The sequence below is a fragment of the Macrobrachium nipponense genome, chromosome 3 (genome assembly GCF_015104395.2).
Source record: "Macrobrachium nipponense isolate FS-2020 chromosome 3, ASM1510439v2, whole genome shotgun sequence".
NCBI classification, from domain to species: domain Eukaryota; kingdom Metazoa; phylum Arthropoda; class Malacostraca; order Decapoda; family Palaemonidae; genus Macrobrachium; species Macrobrachium nipponense.
The window spans coordinates 46,302,989-46,322,771 of NC_087202.1; the positions used below are offsets into that span (position 1 = coordinate 46,302,989).

The 19,783-nt window shown below is 42.5% G+C and overlaps 1 protein-coding gene across 4 annotated transcripts in view; it reads right to left on the reverse strand.

Moving 5' to 3' along the window:
* LOC135221734 (cytochrome c oxidase assembly factor 5-like) overlaps window positions 1–19,783 on the reverse strand; it is a 90,939-nt gene that overhangs the window by 47,623 nt on the left and 23,533 nt on the right. For all 4 annotated transcript variants that reach the window (XM_064259535.1, XM_064259533.1, XM_064259532.1 and 1 more), the window contains exon 3: window positions 6,112–6,213. In XM_064259535.1, the coding sequence (XP_064115605.1) occupies window positions 6,112–6,213 (102 nt within the window). The remainder of the gene's footprint in view (window positions 1–6,111; window positions 6,214–19,783) is intronic.

Consider the following 19,783-nt stretch of genomic DNA (forward strand, 5'->3'; position numbering starts at 1 on the left):
ACAATTTTTGTTATTGGATTTATGTTCCAGTTGACAATTCACACAATTTTGAGCATTTTCGCAGTTTTTTTAAGAGTGGCCAAACTGAAAACAATGATAGCACTGCATTGGTCTTTGCTGGTAAGGATGTACGCGTACCCTTTCATTTTCGAATATGACATGAGAAGGTACTTCAGAGTCTACAAAGGTTAAAATGATCAGGTTGGCAATAGCTGCCTTTTTCACTTTCCAAACTGAAGTGGGGCTCATTTCTAGAATTTCTTCTTGCCATGTCATGTAAGTCTTTATCAAATAGTACTCTCCCATAACTAAAGCTTAAGTGGGGTTTGATCTTCGTAATCATTTCATCACTTTTAATGTCCAGTCCAATAAGGTCAGCATACATGCTTGAGTTGTGGACTTCGCATGAATAAGAATGGTATTCTTCCCAAAATAAGTCCTATCACTGCTCTTTATTCCTTCCACTTTTTTCTGAAGAAACCTGCAAAATTTTTAGTAGTTATAATTTTCCTCCTTGGCTGAAGCTACCTGCTACATAGGAGGTTTAGGAGTTCTTACTTCTGCAATCTGCTTTCTCTCTGGTTTATCTTGAGCCCATTTAGAGGGTAAATAAACGTCCAAGTCTTTGGGGACTTTGTTAAGGCTCCTCGTACTAGTAGTAGCTTGACCGATTTGTATGGCACTTATCATACACTAGCCTTTAGAGCCTCATCATGGATACAACAGGTAACCCAAACTTACCCTCTAAATTAACTATCAATAAAGCTCATCATGATTTCTGCAATAGTTCCAAATGTTTTCAAAGGTGTCGAGATACTTTCATAATCACAATTGACTGGTAAGTCTTCAATATGGAGCATTCTCAAATTTTTCACACAACTTGGCCGTGTTGAAGATTTAACTTTGGATAAAGATTTCTTAGAGAAGTCTGTATCTTTGATTGAAGTCATTATCAGTGAAGCATGGCTAGAGGGTCCAGGGAAGGAGAAGTCAGGAGGGGAATCAGATTTGTTATTACTGCTTTTCATCAATTTATTTTTGGAGAAGTCATCAACATTTGGAGAATTTTGAATCTCCATGGTGGGTGCAGAGGTCATCATCTGTGACAGAAGAGCACCATCATAGGGCACAGGGGTACTCGAATCCTTACGATTGCTAGACATAAAGATCTGAGAGGGGAGGGAAAAAAAACACACACACACACACACACCTGAAAACTTTAAATAGATATCATCAGCCTTTCAAATGGCACAAGTGAGAAACAGACTCCCAAATGTCTGCATCCCTACCCTACCCTTATGGGATTGCTCAACATGATTAGAGTGGCCTAAGTGTAAGGCAAACCCTCTTGATAGGAATGAGAGTATTACAAGAATACAATCATCCCCACCCTAATGACATTATGGGGAAACCGGATAGAATGCCAAGAGTCTTCTAGCCAAAACCAGACCCCCTGGAATGCATGGTCCAGCCCTGCAGACTAGTTCTGCCTGATAACTCTCAGGTCTGAACATTATCGGGCAGTTGATGGTCCCACCACAGTTCTCACTATTTAGCTTTGGATATAAACTCATTCCCAACTATATCTTTTCCTATTTGTCAGGTCCAATAAATTTTACAAAAAGTGAAAAATTCCACAATATTATTCCAAATGAATATATAAAAATATATGAGACTCTTGGACTCAAACCCAGGAATTAATTCCTGGGGTTCAAGAGCCCCTCACCATGTCGAGGTGGTCCTACGTATATCATGGGGGGGGGGGGGGGGGGGGGGGATAGTTGGTCTGGCCACTGAAACTTCGTAACAAGATTGTTAACTGAAGGGGTGGAGGACCCACCCACTCACTCAGCTTTATCTTGTTGCCTTTTCCTTCAGCAATGGCACAACAGAGATTGATTTAGAGGTGGGATTATATAAGACTTCAGGTCTGTATATAGAAAAATGCAAATGTTAGCTTACCACTCACATAGGGCAAGGGAAGGATGACTCGTGTAACTTATTTATCTTGACACGAGATATGGCAAGGATGACAGCGGCCCATCCCAGATAAAAACTACAATCCAGGTAATAACCTTGCACATCAAATTCTTTGGAAGCTTGAATATAAAGTCAATGGCCCCTGTGGGCTTGTTCCATAAGGTGTCATCTGAATCACTAATACTAATAATAATAATAATAATAATAATAATAATAATAATAATAATAATAATAATAATAATAATAATAATACATAAAAGTTATTTTTGGGTTTTTTATGCTACTGAATAAAGCAATCATTTAGTTATAAAATTAAACAAAATTGAGCAATCTACCTTGAAAAAGGTGGGAGCTACCCGTCTGAAAAAAAGTACGTATAAGTTTTCTGCACATATGATGTGGGTTACTGGTATGAAGTTTTCATAATAAAACTAATATTGTAATACTTACCTGAACACCTGAATTAGCCCAAACATAACCCCACTCATTTACCCACACTTGGGAAAATTTTAACTGCCTGCGCTACCAACGGTGCAGATAAACATTATTTACCGAGTTACCTAATTACAATTGGCAACACTGCTGCCAGACATCGGCCAGCAGATGGTTCCCACCTTCAATCGCAATAATCATTAATCCCTGAAGAGGGGAGGGGGGGGGGGGGGTGAGAATCATACAGGTGTTCAGGTAAGTACTATTACAATATTAGTTTTATGAAAAATTCATATTCCAATACACTCCCTGAACACCTGAATTAGCCCGATTAACAACATTTACATGGAGGTGGGGTCAATTCTAATAACAGTAACAGCCTGACCTTGCTGAGGCATAAGCAGGTAACTCAGTTTGACCTACTTGCATAAAGTCTTTGAACTCACCCATATTTCGTCCATCAGGTGAGATGCCTGAAGGGGAGAGTACCTCGACGTCAGTCTCGTAAGTCATGGTCTCGTCATTGTCAAGCTATCCTCCCATGTGGTATATTCTACCTTGCATGAATGGAGGGGAACTGAAAACCTCCCATGTGGCTACCTAGCCTCTCATGTATGGAGGAGAAGTTCCAAGGACAGATCTTCTACTATGTCCTCTGCAGGGTACAGGCTCCCAGTGCGGCATGTGTGTGTGAAGTTTAGAGGGTTATTGTACCTCATACATACGACCACTTACCTATATCAGGACACGACATTCAAGACAACTGACAAATTGAATAAACTGTACAATGCTTAAAACTATTAAACCAACAAAAAATTAACACTTTCAGCCCTACTTTGCACTATAACTAGACTAACGTAATACCATGTTGGCTGCCATGAAAGGACCAAGAGAGAAACCCTCTTCCGACGAGAATTGGACGTCTCTCAGATAAAGACGTAAACACAGATGTCGACTTTCAGGACGCTGCCTCTAGAATCGCCAACAGTGAATAATTTCTAAGGAATGCTGCTGATATCACCATGCCCCTGATACTGTGTTCTCTGGGGCAGGATTCTGTACCGACCAAACTAGCCGAATCGCTAGAAATAGACTGTGAAATATCTTCACGTAAGAAGAAACTGATTGCGTTCTTGGACATCGGTCGCAACGGAGTCCTCGGGGACACGAATAAGGTCCGTGGATGCGGAAAAAGTTTAGCGGACAGAGGTGCATTTCTACTGCTTCTCCTAAGACAAAGTCCTCAAGCGAGGGAACTTTAAATGCTCTCGGCAAGGGATTGCTTTCCGACTCCAATTCTTGTGCCAGCTGGAAACCAGTTAAAAACAACCAAATATTGTAAAGCAAGGAATCTGTGGCATCAGGCAACTCATGCGCATATGAGGTGGAAACTGGTCACTGACCTGGCATAAAACCTTGTGACACGAGTAGTCGCTTTTGCTCTCATCCCAAGCTGGTTGCTTTGTTTGCTCGTGTTTTCTTGGTTTCAGTGTGTTTGTTTTACTGTATCTGATCATATTGCATGTATTATTGTATTAAAATATATGAAAAGTGATGATGCGTCATCTGCATTCTGGTTTTGTTTACAGTCTTAAAATAATCAACTGATCACATTTTATTGATATCATCACTGTCTTTAGTTGCCAAATGGAACTTAATTCAGATGCATTCCTTTAGTAAATTATCAAAGCTAGGTTTAACAAAGCTGATTCAATATCATGTTTGTCATACATACTTCACCTAAAAGGGAAACCACTGTTTTGTTAACGTTTCATCACCATTCACAAACAACTGGCAATAGCAATACAATAACGAACGATATGTATCGTACACAATTATCGTTCATATGACTGAATTGTTCTAAACAGTTACAAACAGTTTTGCGTGCTGCCTCACTTGATGTTTGCTGCAATTTTGTTATTAAAACATGGGGGAACTTGAAAATAGAAAGTGTCATAAGATCATTTTTAAAATGCCACTGATAATACCGAAGATGATTTGTATGATAGCGACAACGAAGCCAAAGTCGACTCACCAGAACCATACTGGAATCCCTATGATGGTAGTATATGTGATGAACCTTGTGATTATGTATGAGAAACTTCTACTGAAAAATCAATATTATGTTATCCTAAATGTTACTATCATAATTATATTACTACCATAATTAAACTTATTGAAATTTCTGAAAAGTTACCAAAGGATAAAGGTTGCTGTAATCACAACCATAACTCATGACTACATTTTCTCAGCTGGGGCCTGGGATCGCATAGATAAGTTGGTTTCACTGATATAGAGGTATCCCTCAAATAGGCTATTTGTTATGAAGATTATGCCAAAAATATATGAGGTAAAAATAGTTTTATTACCTTTATTATCAGTTTATTTCATAATGTGAATCTTCATGTATGTCGGTGGCTATCGCACTGAGGCCAAGGCTAGCCTACCGATACACATCTTAGAATTCAAGGTTTGATTTTTAGAATCGTAGTATAAGATGACCCCCGATTTTAAGGGGTGAATTTTAAGATTAAAGGTTATCTTATAAGAGGAAATATACGGTACATATTTTTAAGTGACTTTTATGCCAGTATACATATAACAATCATTCAGCTGCAAAATGAAACTAAATTGAGTAGTCTACCTTAAAAACTATGCAGCACTGAACATAAAAGATAAAAGTTGTACATGCATATTGCGTGGGTGACAGGCACTTTTCTTACAAAAAATGTGACACTCATTCATTTTTCCATATTTTCCTTGCTATAATTACAACTTTTTGCATTGCAATAACTAGGTAATTTACCTTGGTGTGTTATTGATAAAAAAACAAAGACTATCAAATATTTGTTTTGGGGGTGTGAGTTATTTTTAAGAGAAAAGTGCTAAATTTTCTCATCTCGTAATTTCTACCCATTATTCAACCTACATAAAAGTTACTTTACGGGGATTTTTTTTATGAAATTGTATAGAAAAATTATTCAGCTCAAACTGAAACAAAATTGATGGGCAATCTTGAAAATTGTTAAGAGCTATATGCCCTTGAACGAAAAGTAAACAAGCGTTTTTAAGCTTACCACTTGAGTCACTGCCACTTCCCACAGATGTGATCGTAAATAAGAGTTATTAGAAAAGGGTTAATCATTTTCATTACCAGAAAAATATTTTGCATCACCTCTGTGAGAACGGAATAAAGTAGCTCAGTGTTCTCCTTAGACCAATTAATAAGTGTATGAACTGTTGTAATCTCACTTTTGGAAAAATGGAGAACTTAAGTTTACCAAAATAGAAGAGAAGGTAGCATAATAGCGTACTGCAAAAACCAAGATATTTACAACCTGTCCCCTTAGTAACAGAAGGACATAAATGAGTTGCACCTACTAACTAATGAGAGTCAAAGATAGTTTACACATATACTATATGATTATCAAATCCACACCATAACAAAAAATAAACAGGGCAAACATTCACTAATATTTCTACACCATCAAGGTAAGAAGTGTCAGATAACTCACCAGTAATTTGGATAAACTGAATTCAAGATTCATCAGAGCTACAAAATCACCTCTGTACTGTAATTTCCCTATGAACAGTTTGTGTTTGTATAGGCTCTATAGAGAACATTTTTCATAAAGCTCATTATCTTTGGTAACTCAAAGATAATGAGTGGCTAAAATTAGTATAAATGAAAAGTCTTACCAATGAACGTTTGCACTCAAAAAATGTTGTTCGAAGGTTGAAGCACTCCTCAGGTACGGAAGGGTCATTGGTTAGCAGGCATTCTTTGGGTGTTTTTCGATGCTAAAGGAGTATAAAAACCAAGAAAAATAATCAGAAAAATAGTTTACTGTCTAGAACTACAAGTATGTAATACTGTAAGTAAATACACATATTCAAACAATATTTAAAATATCACTATTTTTGAAAGTAAATTGTATTTTTCCTAACCATACAAACCTGAGGTCCTTTACATTAAAAATGACTTTCAGCGTAGACTGGAATATGGCTGTTAGATTCTTGAACAAGGTGGTTAGGCAGTAACTACCATCTGGTAGGCTGGTATGCCCACCTGCCCGGATGTAAACACTACACCTTGCCTTTCGGCCCAGGTTTCAGATTGAGGGGTGGCATGAGGTGGGCATTAATGTAAAGGACCTCAGGTTTCTATAGTTAGTAAAAATAATATTTACTTTCAAATATTGTGATCTGTTCCTACACGATATACAAACCTGAGGTCCTTACCTTAGGAAGACTCACTGATTGGTGGGAGGAATGTGAGTAAGCCTCTAGAACTGCACACTATAGGCAATATGCAACTTGTCCTCTAGAAGGAGCTGGGTAAGCAAACACAACCTGTGAGCATCCCCCATCCGTCCAAGGGAAAAAGGTTACAGGCAGCCCGCGGTTAACGGCGCAATCGCTCAACAGTGAGTCGGTTTTATGGCTGTCGTCAAAAACATTCATTAAAAAAATAAGGCATTTTAAATGAAGTTTTTATGATAAAACAAACAAAGTTTAATGATACTTACCTGGCAGGTATATATATAGCTATATTCTCTGTTCCACCTGGCAGAAATTTTCAAAACTCGCGGCAATCGCTAGTAACCTATTAGTAGTTCAGGCAACCACCACCCCGTTACCGTGGCGCTAGCGCTAGGAACCGTTCCCAATTGGGCCAGATTTTCTCTGAACCCTGTCCCCTGAGGGGAGGCGGGTGGGAATTAAATTATATATACCTGCCAGGTAAGTATACATTAAACTTTGTTTTATCATAAAAACTTCATTTTAATGTATGACACTTACCTGGCAGGTATATATATAGCTGATTGACACATTTGGAGGTGGGTCAAGGACAGCAACATTCTTAGAGTATAAAAATATTATTAAAATATTATTAAAACTCCAGGTTCCTTACCTGCTAAGGTAGCTGACTTCATAGGTCCTGCCTCTAAGCCTGCTTAAACCTTAGTAGCTCTCAACAAGGAAGTGTCCTGTATGTTGAAGAAGCTAAGACTGGAACTGACAACTGGACGTGACCAATGTGTTGACAGATCCTTACAGCCCTCTTATGCCACGGCATTCAAGCTAGTAACAGATCATTTACCTGAACTACACACACACCATCACCAGATAATACTAACACGACTGAGAAAAGTACCGCACCCTTTTCTCAGACGACCAAAAAACACAAACACCATCACCTAATAAAAACAACTAGCTTACAAGAAGGTTATGGGGTAGTAACTCCTTTGCCCAATACTGTACCCGAGGACACGTATGGACCTAGCGTCTGACAATTATCGAAGGTTGTCTGAACGTCCCTAAGATAATGAGACGCAAATATTGAATTAGTTCTCCAATATGTTGATTCAATAATTTCCTTGAGGGCTAAATTCTTTTTAAACGCTAATGAAGTTGCCACTGCCCTGACTTCATGAGCCTTCACTTTTAAAATACCAAAGCTCTGCTCTTCACACAACATATGAGCCTCTTTAATTAACTCTCTCATGAAGAAGGCTAGAGCGTTCTTCGTCATGGGTCTAGTGGGGTCTTTAACTGAACACCACAGAGCATCAGACCTCCCTCTGATAACTCTTGTTCTTTCTATATAACATCTCAACGCTCTCACTGGGCAGAGAACTCTTTCTTGCTCGTTACCGACCAATTCAGCTAGACCCAAAACTTCAAAGGATCTTGGCCAAGGATTAGCTGGATCCTCATTCTTCTTGGCCAAGAAACCTTCTTGAATGAACACACTGCATTGCCGTGTCTCCATCCCACCTTCTTCGATATGGCCTGAAGCTCACTAACTCTTTTAGCAGTTGCTAATGCTACTAAAAGATAGTCTTCTTAGCAAGATCTCTCAGAGAGGATTCCTCTAACGGTTCGAATTTGCTAGAAGTTAAATACTTCAAGACCACATCCAGGTTCCACGCAGGTGGCCTGCTTCTGATTGTTTCTTCGTCCCAAACGACCTAATCAGATCTCTCAGATCTAAGTTATTCGAGATGTCTAGATCCCTGTGTCTAAACACTGAGGTTAGCATACTCTTATAACCTTTAATTGTCGAAACTGACAAGTGTAAATCCTTCCTCAAGTAAAGAAGGAAATCTGCGATTTGGGTCACAGAGGTACTGGATGAAGACACTTTCCTGTTTTTACACCACTTCCGGAAATTGTCCCACTTCGACTGATACACCGTGATTGTGGAGGTTCTTCTGGCTCTAGCCACTGCACTGGCCACCCTCTAGAATATCCCCTCGCTCTGACCAGACGTTCGATAGTCTGAACGCAGTCAGACCCAGAGCGAGGGTATTCTTGTGAAACCTGTCGAAGTGGGGTTGTTTGAGTAAATCTACTCTTAGAGGAAGCGTCCTTGGCGTATCTACCGTCCATTCCAGTACCTCTGTGAACCAACTTTGGCCGGCCAAAACGGGGCTATTAAGGTCATCCTCGTTCCTTTGCTCTCCCTGAACTTCTTCATCACTTTCCCCAGCACCTTGAACGGAGGAAAAGCGTACAGATCTAAGTTTGACCAATCCATCAGGAATGCATCTACCGCCACTGCTTCCTGGTCTGGAATCGGAGAGCAATATGTTGGTAATCTCTTTGTTCTGGCTGTCGCAAACAGATCCACTACCGGACGGCCCCACAACTTCCACAGGCTCTGGCAAACCTCCATGTGCAACGTCCACTCCGTCGAGAGAAGTTGCTCTCTCCTGCTCAACAGGTCCGCACCCACGTTCTTCTCTCCTTGTATAAACCTGGTGAGTATCACGACCTTTTCCTCTTCTGCCCAAAGCAGAATTTCTTTTGCCAGATTGTAAAGGGAAAAGAATGAGTTCCCCCTTGCCCTTCTTCCGAATATATGCCAGAGCCGTGGTGTTGTCCGAGTTGACCTGCACTGTCTTGTTTCGAATCAACTCTCTGAAGTGCTTCAAAGCCAATTGCCAACAGTTCCTTCCTGTTTATGTGCCACTTTGTTTCGTCCTTGTTCCAAAGTCCCGACACCTCTTGAGGGCCTAATGTCGCTCCCCAACCCGCGTCCGACGCGTCGGAAAACAAGACGAGGTCTGGGTTCTTCTGCTGAAGCGACATCCCTCTTGCTAACCTGCCTGGAGTTAGCCACCACTTTAATTCCTCCTTTACTTCGGTCGGAATTAGAAACTGGAAGGAATCCGGTTGCGATTTTCTTGGCCATGAATCCTTCAGGAAAAACTGAAGAGGTCTCATGTGCAGTCTTCCTAAAGAAATGAACCTCTCTAGTGAAGAGAGTGTGCCCAGTAGACTCATCCACTCTCTTGCAGAGCATCGGTCTTTCTTTAGAAAATCCTGCACCTTCTGACTGCATTGGGCTTGCCTTTCGGGGGACGGAAAAGCCCGAAAAGTCACTGCCGATATCTGAATCCCCAAATAAACTATCTGTTGTTGGGGCTGCAAATGGGACTTTCCCATATTCACTACCAGACCTAGGTCTTTTGCTAAGTCCAATGTTTGACTTACGTCCTCCAGACATTGAATTCTCGACTGGGATCTTATCAACCAGTCGTCCAGATACAAAGACACTCTGATCCCTCTTAAATGTAGCCATCTCGCCACATTGGACATCATCCTCGTGAATACTTGAGGGGCTGTGCAAAGGCCGAAGCATAGGGCCTTGAACTGAAAGACCCTGTCCTGAATCACAAACCTTAGATACTTCCTGCTTCCTGGATGAATCGGAATATGAAAGTATGCGTCTTGTAAGTCCAGAGTCGCCATCCAGTCCCCTGGACGTACCGCTGCCAGTACTGAATCGTTCGTCTCCATAGTGAACTTGGTCTTTTCTACGAAAAGATTCAGTTGACTTACGTCCAGCACTGGCCTCCAACCTCCCGAGGACTTTGCAACCAGGAACAGACGGTTGTAAAATCCCGGAGATTCGTGATCCAGAACAGGTTCTATTGCTCCTTTCTCTAGCATGGAAGCTACTTGCTCCCACAGAGCCGCTTTCTTCTCTAAATCGTTGTAATTTGCCCCGAGGGCTCTCGGAGATGTTGCGAGAGGGGGTCTTTTCACGAAAGGAATCTTGTATCCTTCCCGAGCTACGTTGACAGCCCAGGGATCTGCCTTCATTTGTTGCCAGACTTCCCAAAAACCTTGAAGTCTGGCTCCCACTGTCGTCTGGAGGACCGAGTTCTCATTCTTTAGAGGGGTTCTTGGCTCCTCTTTTCGCTGGTACTCTCTTACCCCTAAAGGCGGGTCGAGCGAATGTTCTTCCTCGAAAGGGCTGTTGTGACGGTCTAGCCTCCTTTGGCGTCTTCTTCACCAACTTGGTTGGTAAGAACTTCTTAACCGAAGAAGAAAGAAGATCTTGAGTGGCTTTCTGCGAAAGGGATAGAGCTATATCCCTAATCACCTCTGAAGGAAACAGCTGTTTCGAAAGGGGAGAGAACAGTAACTCCGATTTCTGAGAGTTAGAAACTCCTTTTGAGGCGAACGAACACAAGAGCGATCTCTTCTTAAGCACTCCTGCTGTGAATAACGAAGCCAGCTCATTCGTTCCGTCTCTAAGAGCCTTATCCATGCAGGACATAATGCTCTTAGCTGTTTCTAAGTCCTGGCGAATCCTCTTCTCCTATGGAATTCGCTAGCGCTCCCAAAGACCAATCCAAGAAATTAAAGACTTCGAAAGTCCTAAAAATCCCTTTAAATAGATGGTCAAATTCCGAGGACGTCCACCAGACCTTGGCCGACTGTAACGCCTGTCTGCGTGAGCTGTCCACTATACTGGAGAAGTCCCCCTGGGAGGAGGCAGGTACTCCCAGGCCTAGACTTTCTCCAGTAGCGTACCATACTCCTGATTTAGAAGCTAACTTAGCTGGAGGAAAAACAAAAGAGTATTTCCCCGCTTCTTTCTTGTCCTTCATCCAGTCATTCACCCGTTGAAGGGCCTTCTTTGCCGAAATTGACATCGTCATTTTCAGGAAGGAGGACTTCTTTGGAGTCCTAGTCTTGGAAAACTGTGATAAGGGGGATAACGGAGCTGTCGGTTTAAATTCCCCCTCAAAAACAGCAATAAGACGTGAAGTCAGAACCTTATAATCTGAAGAAGGTTCTGTATTCTTTTCTTCAATTACTTCCAACTCTTCTTCTGCTGAAGAAATATCTTGCAAGTCGTCGTCGTATTGACGCTTCGTTGACGGACTAGCGTCCTGCCGCCTGCGTCCTGCGGCTAGCGAAGCATCGGCGTCCTGCCGCTTCTCGATGTCTTGTCGCCTGCGTCCTGCGGCTACCGATGCGTCTGCGTCCTGCCGCCTCTCGATGTCCTGCCGCCTGCGTCCTGCGTCCATCGTAGACACGCCTGCTTCCTGCCGCCTGCGTCCTGCGTCCACCATTGGTCCCGCGTCCTGACGTTTGCGTCCTGCTTCTTCCGACACTATTTTCCTCCTAGCGCCAGTGCGCCCTGCGTCCTCGGCGAACGCGTCCTTGTCTTCCCTTTTCGAAGACTTAATGGGAAGGAAATCGTCCTTACGCCTCGAAGATGCTTGTTCAGGAGCATCCCAAGACTTCACCAACACTGCCAACTTGGACTGCATTTCCCGTAAGAAATGCTTCGTACCATCCTCCTGAATGGTAGACGACGAAGGATGAGGATTACGAGCTGGACTGCGACCTAAAGGAGAGCGATCTTGTACTCTACCCGACGGAGAAATACGAGGGGAGGATCCATAAGAAGATGGAGGCGATTCTCCCAAGGCAATACCATGCCGAGACGGACGTATATCGCCAGTGCGATTTGCGTCCTCTCTAGTACGAAAAATCCTTTTCCTCTTGATCGGTACTGCTCCCCCGTCTTCCGAGGATGACAACACCTCAGGACTACTCCAAGCCTCACTATCTTGCACCTGTCTCTCGAGAGCAGTTGATGTCCTGAACGTCCTCTTGAGTGGGCGAGACACCACTGCATACCGACGTTCTCGCTCGGAAGTCGAACCTTCCGAGGACGCACACTTCCCAGTTACGCCTTTTCTGCGGCGAACTGCAACAGCCTGGGAACTTGCAACAGGACTGTTCGAAGGGACGCCTGACCGTGTCAAAACCTCTCTCGCCTCCCTTCGACTGTCGACATGCCTTCTCCCTTGGGTCTGGGAGCTTGACAGAGGTCTAGGTCTAGGAGCACGAGAGAGACGATCAGACGCCCCCTCCACTACACTTTCACTGACATCGAAAGCACTAACTTTGTCTGTAAGTCGCTGTATCTGGTCGCCCATGGACGCAAGGGCAGCGAACACTTTCACAATATTTGTATCGTTCGTCTCCTCCGATACAGCAGCGGGCGCAGGAGATACCTGGGGAGAAGGAAACTACCAATTCTACATTAGAAGGAGCTGGAGAGGAAATACAATCACTCCTTTTACTCGAAGAATTTGACTTCTCACTACGAGAAACAGATCTCCTTACACGATTCTTTCTCCAGTCTCTCAACGTATTTCATAAACCGACCTTCCATTCCTTCTCTGATAAATTCTCACATTCAATGCATCTATTCTCCCAAGTACACACATTCTCCCTACATTTCTTACAAACGGTATGAGGGTCGACCGAAGCTTTCGGCAGTCTTACCTTACACCCCTCTTTTACACACACTCTAAACATACTTCCAGAGTCAGACATCTTAAAGAACAATCCAAAGCGAATGCCAAGCTAACGTTTCCGAGTACAATACCAAAATCCAAGATCAGTCAGCAACGAGAATGAAAATTCTAGCAGGGAACCACCAACAATGTTGCCGGTTCGGCTGGCAGAGAAAATCTGGCCCAATTGGGAACGGTTCCTAGCGCTAGCGCCACGGTAACGGGGTGGTGGTTGCCTGAACTACTAATAGGTTACTAGCGATTGCCGCGAGTTTTGAAAATTTCTGCCAGGTGGAACAGAGAATATAGCTATATATATACCTGCCAGGTAAGTGTCATACATTAAAGGTATTTTTACGGCACAATTTTCAGTTAACAGCGCCGCTAGCGCCGTTGTCTAACGAGTCCATACATTTGTAGAAATGCCGTTCAGACCATAAAGGTTATGCAAATTATATTAACAAATTTTATGGAGTTATTACGTAGGTATTAGGGTAAAATATATGCCTCTGATGCTGTTCTATGCCGAAAATATCGAGTTACATAAGTGCAAATTTAACTATGGATGTGTTGATTTATAAATGTTCTTGCTTTTGTTTAAAATGTGTATGAAAATGTATTGCGTGTAAGCTACTTTCATTTCTGCACAGAAATATGATACAAAGGCAGCTTTTGAAACTGCCCTTCACCTTATCAAATACGATGTTTTTCCATGTTTTGTCTTGTGAGTCGCCGCCTGCCGCTCTTCCGAAAATATAATTTTAAAAAAGCGCAAATTAGCGATCGATATGTCGATTTTATAAATGTTTATGCTTTTATGTTTAAAATGGGTATGAAAATGTATTACGAATAGGGTGTTTTTATTTCTGTGCAGAAATATGATAAAAAGGCAGCTTTTGAAACTGCCCTTCAAGTTATCGACTACAATGTTTTTTCATGTTCGTTCTTGTATGCCGCCGTCTGCCGCTCTTCCAAAAATATAGTTAAAAAGAGTGCAAATTTAGCGATCGATGTGTCGATTTTTTAAATGTTTATGCTTTTATATTCAAAATGTGTCTGAAAATATATTACGTAAAGGTATTTTCATTTTTGTACATAAATAAGATACAAATTAAGGCAGCCTTTGTAACTACGCTCCACATTGTAAGGGGATGTTTTTTCATGTTCGTTCTTGTCCGCCACTGTTCCGAAAAATGCATGGTGTTATTTTATTAATTATGCATCTTTTTCATAAATCCTTTAAAAAGTTATACATTATTTCACTGTATCCAAGAATATTGTATGTATTCTCATAATATTGTATTATAAAATACTACGGCAAATTTAAGCCAGTATTCCGCGGAGCGGCCAATGTTGTGGTTTGAAATCAGCTGATGAATACGAGACTGAGTTTGTTTCACCATAACGCAATTCTGAACAAATTCTCTTGCTTCTAGTTAGCATAAACGAATATCTAGATACTTGACTTATATGAGACAAGGTTATTTTTCCTTATAAAACGTGTTTTTAGGTGGAAATATTTATTGAATATGTCTCGTTGTGAATGTGAACTAATTTTTTTTCGTTAACAGATTACGTTGGCGGCATGTTTACTGCATAAAAAATTATGTGATTCCGTTCGCAATAATCCTTTATATCATCATAATACGAACTTTACGTTATTTATCTTATATCGGCGTGAAACCAACAGTAAAATGTGTTCTTTCAAGCACAGTAGTTTTGATTAAAATGATATTATCCCAAATTTATCCACGGTTGTGTTTGATGGCATACGTTTACTGGAGTTTTATCCTTGTTGCCGATGTACGATAATAGTCATTAGCAGCTTGAACAGTTTTCTCAGCTTCAGTTATAACTAGGTTTAAATTTAACAGTATATTTCCCGATTGATCTTTGATCTATATTAATCTTTGATCTATAGCGAATAAAGTTATTACATTAAGATATCTCAGTTCTATTCTATACATAACGCCATTTATAACAACTACGGTAATAGTGTACTGTAGTACGATGATTGAAATACAAGCCAAATGGATGTTATCCAGTTCGGTTGTACTTAGAAAAAAAAAAGTCGTTTCTCGTTCGGTTGGTTGTTCATGGCTGTACACGTTCACGCAACGAGTATAACGTTAAAACCATACTTTCATCATTCTCTTTTGCTGTTATTGAACTTATGTAACTAGAAGATGGACAAAGTTAGGCCATTGTAATTTGATCTCTCATAAAATCTGACTATCGTAAGACTTATGACCGTAACTTGAACACTACAGCTACCTGTACACTGTATAAACTTTATTATATCTTTACATACTCTAGACACCCAAAGGGTTAAAGCTAGGCTTTTTTCACTTTACAGTATTTACAATGCTATAATGTACTGTACAGTACTACTGTACAGTAAATTCTATAGTACTATACTGCATAAATTTTACTTATTGTGCCATTGTGGCATTACAGCGCCTTTGACTGGTCAAGAGTTTCGAAAGGTGTGCGGTGGCCGAAGGCTTTAAAATCACTTAGCGTCGAAAATCACTTAACGTCGGCGGCCAGGAACGGAGCCCCTGCCGCTAACCGAGGGCCACCTGTACAATGAACTGTGGGCAGACTAAAAGGAAGAAAGATATAAATATGGTCGTAATGAAACCGCTTCTATCTTCGGAGTCATGAAATGTACCTAACCACTGGCACTGCTTGCTCTCTGAGAGAGCTAAAAGTGGACGTATTTAACTGCAGAGAAGTCTCTCGTGATCTCGTAAGACTCTGAGGAAGACATGTAATTAGACGCTTCTGAATTGGAAGTCTGCAGTAGATAAATGTATTGACACTAAATGAAGGGTGTCGATCCTTCATAGGTACAGCAACACACCAATAGGACAAAGTAATGACTGATTTGGATCAATCAATACAAAGGCCAAAGTGCAGGAGATCATGAAGGATTTGCTCTCGTCAACAGATGTAGAATGATTGTACTACCTCGTATCGGAGATGTTGTCATAACATGTCACCTGCCTTTTGAAGGGTGATGCTGAGAACAATCATGTAAATGGAATTTTTATTCTAAAATTAATATTAATAATACTTACCTGTATAATTTATCTAGCCCTAAATCCCCAAAAACCGCACCAAAATTTACCACATTGGCAACCCTGTTACCTCCTATTCTGTCCGCCAGTTGGCAACACTGTCGTTGACAGATACGAAAACCTTCCCTCAAATCAGTTGTGATAGGCAGATCGTGGGGTAGGATGGGTGGGACTAGATAAATTATACAGGTAAGTATTATTAATATTAATTTTAGAATAAAAATTCCATATTAATAAACATTACCTTAATATAATTTATCTAGCCCGATTAACCACATTGAAAAGGAGGAGGGAATCTGAATACAATTTCCCCTTCGGACAGAATAGGAGAAAACAAAGAAATATATATCATAGGCAGTCAAAACTCAACCCAAGGTCAAAGATACTAACAACTCAAAGTCTCCTACCATAATGCCACCAACTGCGGTAGCACAGGACAAGGAGTAAGTGCATAGCAGTCCGTCTGTACTAAAGTCAGGTGACCGACCAGGTGACCAGTCAGACGAATTGCGGACAGCAAGGCTGCACCCTGAAGACTATCAAGCACTATTCTTTCCCTAAAGGATGAGTGTCTGGACTGTCTGGGCGATTCAAAGCTAAGCAAACCTTGGGGGTGTATCAACGCAACCCGAAGTCGCCAGCAACGAATCGGCTCATGAGCAACTCCTAACTCGAGCTTTCTGGTGCCAAGAGAAGGAGCGCGGAGCAAAAAGGCGATTCAGTCCCGAAGGACGAATGCCTGACAGTCCAACCTGGTCTCATGTTACACGATCATCGGGGGTGTATCAACGCAACCGACTTCGTCAACAAGAAACTCAGGGCTACTAAATGTCGCCTGATCTCCACGAGTGTCTGACTCTGAGAAGACAGGTGAGACAAAAAGTAGATGGTGAGCGAGTCACCAGATGACAGCAGACGATCCATCGACTAATTCCCTGTCCAGGACAGTGGAAGAAGCAGGAGTCGTCAGGACAAGCGAACCAGTGGCTAGTCCTAGGTCAGCATCGACTCTGGGAGAAGCGTAGTCGCCAGTGCCGACAACCCAGTGGCTGGAACCATTTCACACTGAAAATGGAAGCAGCATGAGTTGCCAAGCAGTCAGTCCTTGTCATCAAAAAACACCTAAATACCAAACTGCCTTATTCCCATTATAACTACGTCAAAAACTGCCATGGGTTATAATACAAAAACAAAAAATATATACAACAAAACAAAAATTAATGAATAATATACAGGTAGCAACCAAACGTAAAACAGGAAGACTACCTAATTCTCCTGTCTGACGACCTGTCCTGCCATCACCAACGGGCCCAAAGAACGAAGGTCGCCTAGAACTAGAGAAATATCCCTCAAGTAAAAAGAGGCAAAAACAGAATTAGAACGCCAAGTCGCCGCCTCAAGCACCTTGGCGACTGAGACGTTCTTCATAAAAGCTACTGATTGTAGCAACTGCTCTAATACTGTGTGCTCTCGGCGTCTGGTCTTCCCCAGCAGCCGAACCACCAGTTTTAACGATCAGATCTCTGAGAAAAAAGGATACACCATTCTTTGAAATAGGTCTCTTGACATTTCGGGGTGAAACAAACAGATGACGGGGACGACCCTGAATGTCCTTCGTGCGGCGTAAATAACATGAGAGCGCCCTAACAGGGCAAAGAACTAATTCCTCATTTAAATTACCAACAAAGTCGACCAGCGACTTCAGTACGAAAGACCTGGGAATGGGATTATCAGACGATTCAGTCTTTGCGACAAATTCAGGAAGGTATGACAAAATCATGTCTTGTCCAGATCTGGCAACCAGAAAAGAGTGCTTGCAGTTCACCCACCCTCTTGGCTATAGCCAGTGAGACAAGGAAGAGTGTCTTAGAAGAGAGGTCCCTAAATTTGGCAGAATTCAGAGGCTCAAACGGAGGGAACCTTAAGGCTTGAAGGACTTTGTTAACGTCCCATGTCGGAGGCGAACACTGCGGCCTGGGTCGAGATAGGGAAAAAGATCGAAGTAAATCTCTAATGACATAAGATGAAGAGATCTCAGGAAGCCTTGCCTTAAAAACATAGGAAAGCATAGACCTATAACCCTTAATGCACGAAGGTGACAGGGCCCTGTCATGATGTAAATGAACTAAAAACTCCGCTACTTTCGGTAAGGAAGGTCTAGAAATTGAATGTCCTTGAGACTTACACCAACGTCTGTAAACCGACCATTTAGCCTGATAATTTACTCTGGTTGATTGCCGCCTGGCAAGAGCCAACTGTCGCGCCACTCTGGAGGAGAACCCTTCATGCTTGGAGAACCTCCTGACAGTCTCCAGGCATGAAGATGAAGCATGTGGAGCCTCTGATGGAACCGATGAAAATGGGGTTGTTTGAGAAGATCTGGTCTCTCTGGCAGGCGAATGGGGGGTTCCACCAGTGCTTCCAGAAGGTCGGGAAACCACTCCTTCTGTGGCCAGAAGGGGGCGATCAAGGTGAGATCCAGACGCTTGGTTGTCCTCACTTTGTTGAGGACTGACCTCACCAGAGAGAACGGAGGAAAAGCATAGGCTTGAAGTCCCTCCCAGTCCTGCAAAAGAGAGTCTGTCCCGGCACTCTGAGGAGTCTGGTAAGGGGCGAAGAATATCTGGCACCGAAAATTCAGTGGGTGGCAAACAGATCGACTGTGACAGGCCATTTCTTCCTGAGGCTGTCGAAGACTTCCTGGCAAAGTGTCCACTCCGACCCTTGAACTTCGTTCGGTCTCGACAAGGCGTCTGCTAAGACGTTGTGATGGCCCAGGATAAACTGAGGGACCAACGTAATCCCCGTCTTCTGGCCCAACACAGGATTGATCGGGCTTCTTGAGTGAGAAGATCCGACTGTGTGCCGCCTTGGTTTCTCCAAGTACGAGACTGCTGTGGTGTTGTCGACAAAGATCGCGACAACCGCCTCCAACAGTTGTTCCTGAAATGAAAGAAGGCCTAGGTACACTGCCCTCAGTTCCCTCCAATTTATTGACATGCTCCTCTCCTCCTCTAACCAAAGGCCCGAAGCGGCTTCGGAGCCCAGGTGTGTGCCCCAACCTTGATCCGAGGCGTCTGACCAAAACATTAGGTCCGGAGGAACCGAAAGAAGAGATGTCCCTGACTTGAGGCGGTGAACTTGCATCCACCAACGGAGATCCTTCCGACATTGTGGAGAAGAGGCGACTATCGTGTCCTCGGACACGAAATCCCATGACTGGCGAAGTGTCGACTGAAGGGACCTCATTCTGAGACGACCTCCGGGAACCAGTTGGATGAGGGATGACAAATGGCCCAGAGAGACCTCCAAAGAGAAACTGGCTGCGTTACGGAGGACAAAAATTCTTCGATCAGACTCAGAAGCTTGTCTATCCGTTTCTGAGCGGGAGAAGCCCTCAAAATCTGGGAATTAAAAACAATCCCCAGATAAGTCATGATCTGGCAAGGGATTAGATTGGACTTGTCGAAGTTGACACGAATGCCCAACTCGACACAAAGAGACAGAACTATCTCCCTCGACCGGAGACATTTCTCTAGAGATTCGGCCTGGACTAGCCAATCGTCCAGATACCGAAGCATCCTTACATTTAACTGATGCAGAATAGCTGAAACAGGAGCCATCACCCGAGAAAAGACCTGTGGAGCAGTGGTGAGGCCGAAACAAAGGGTC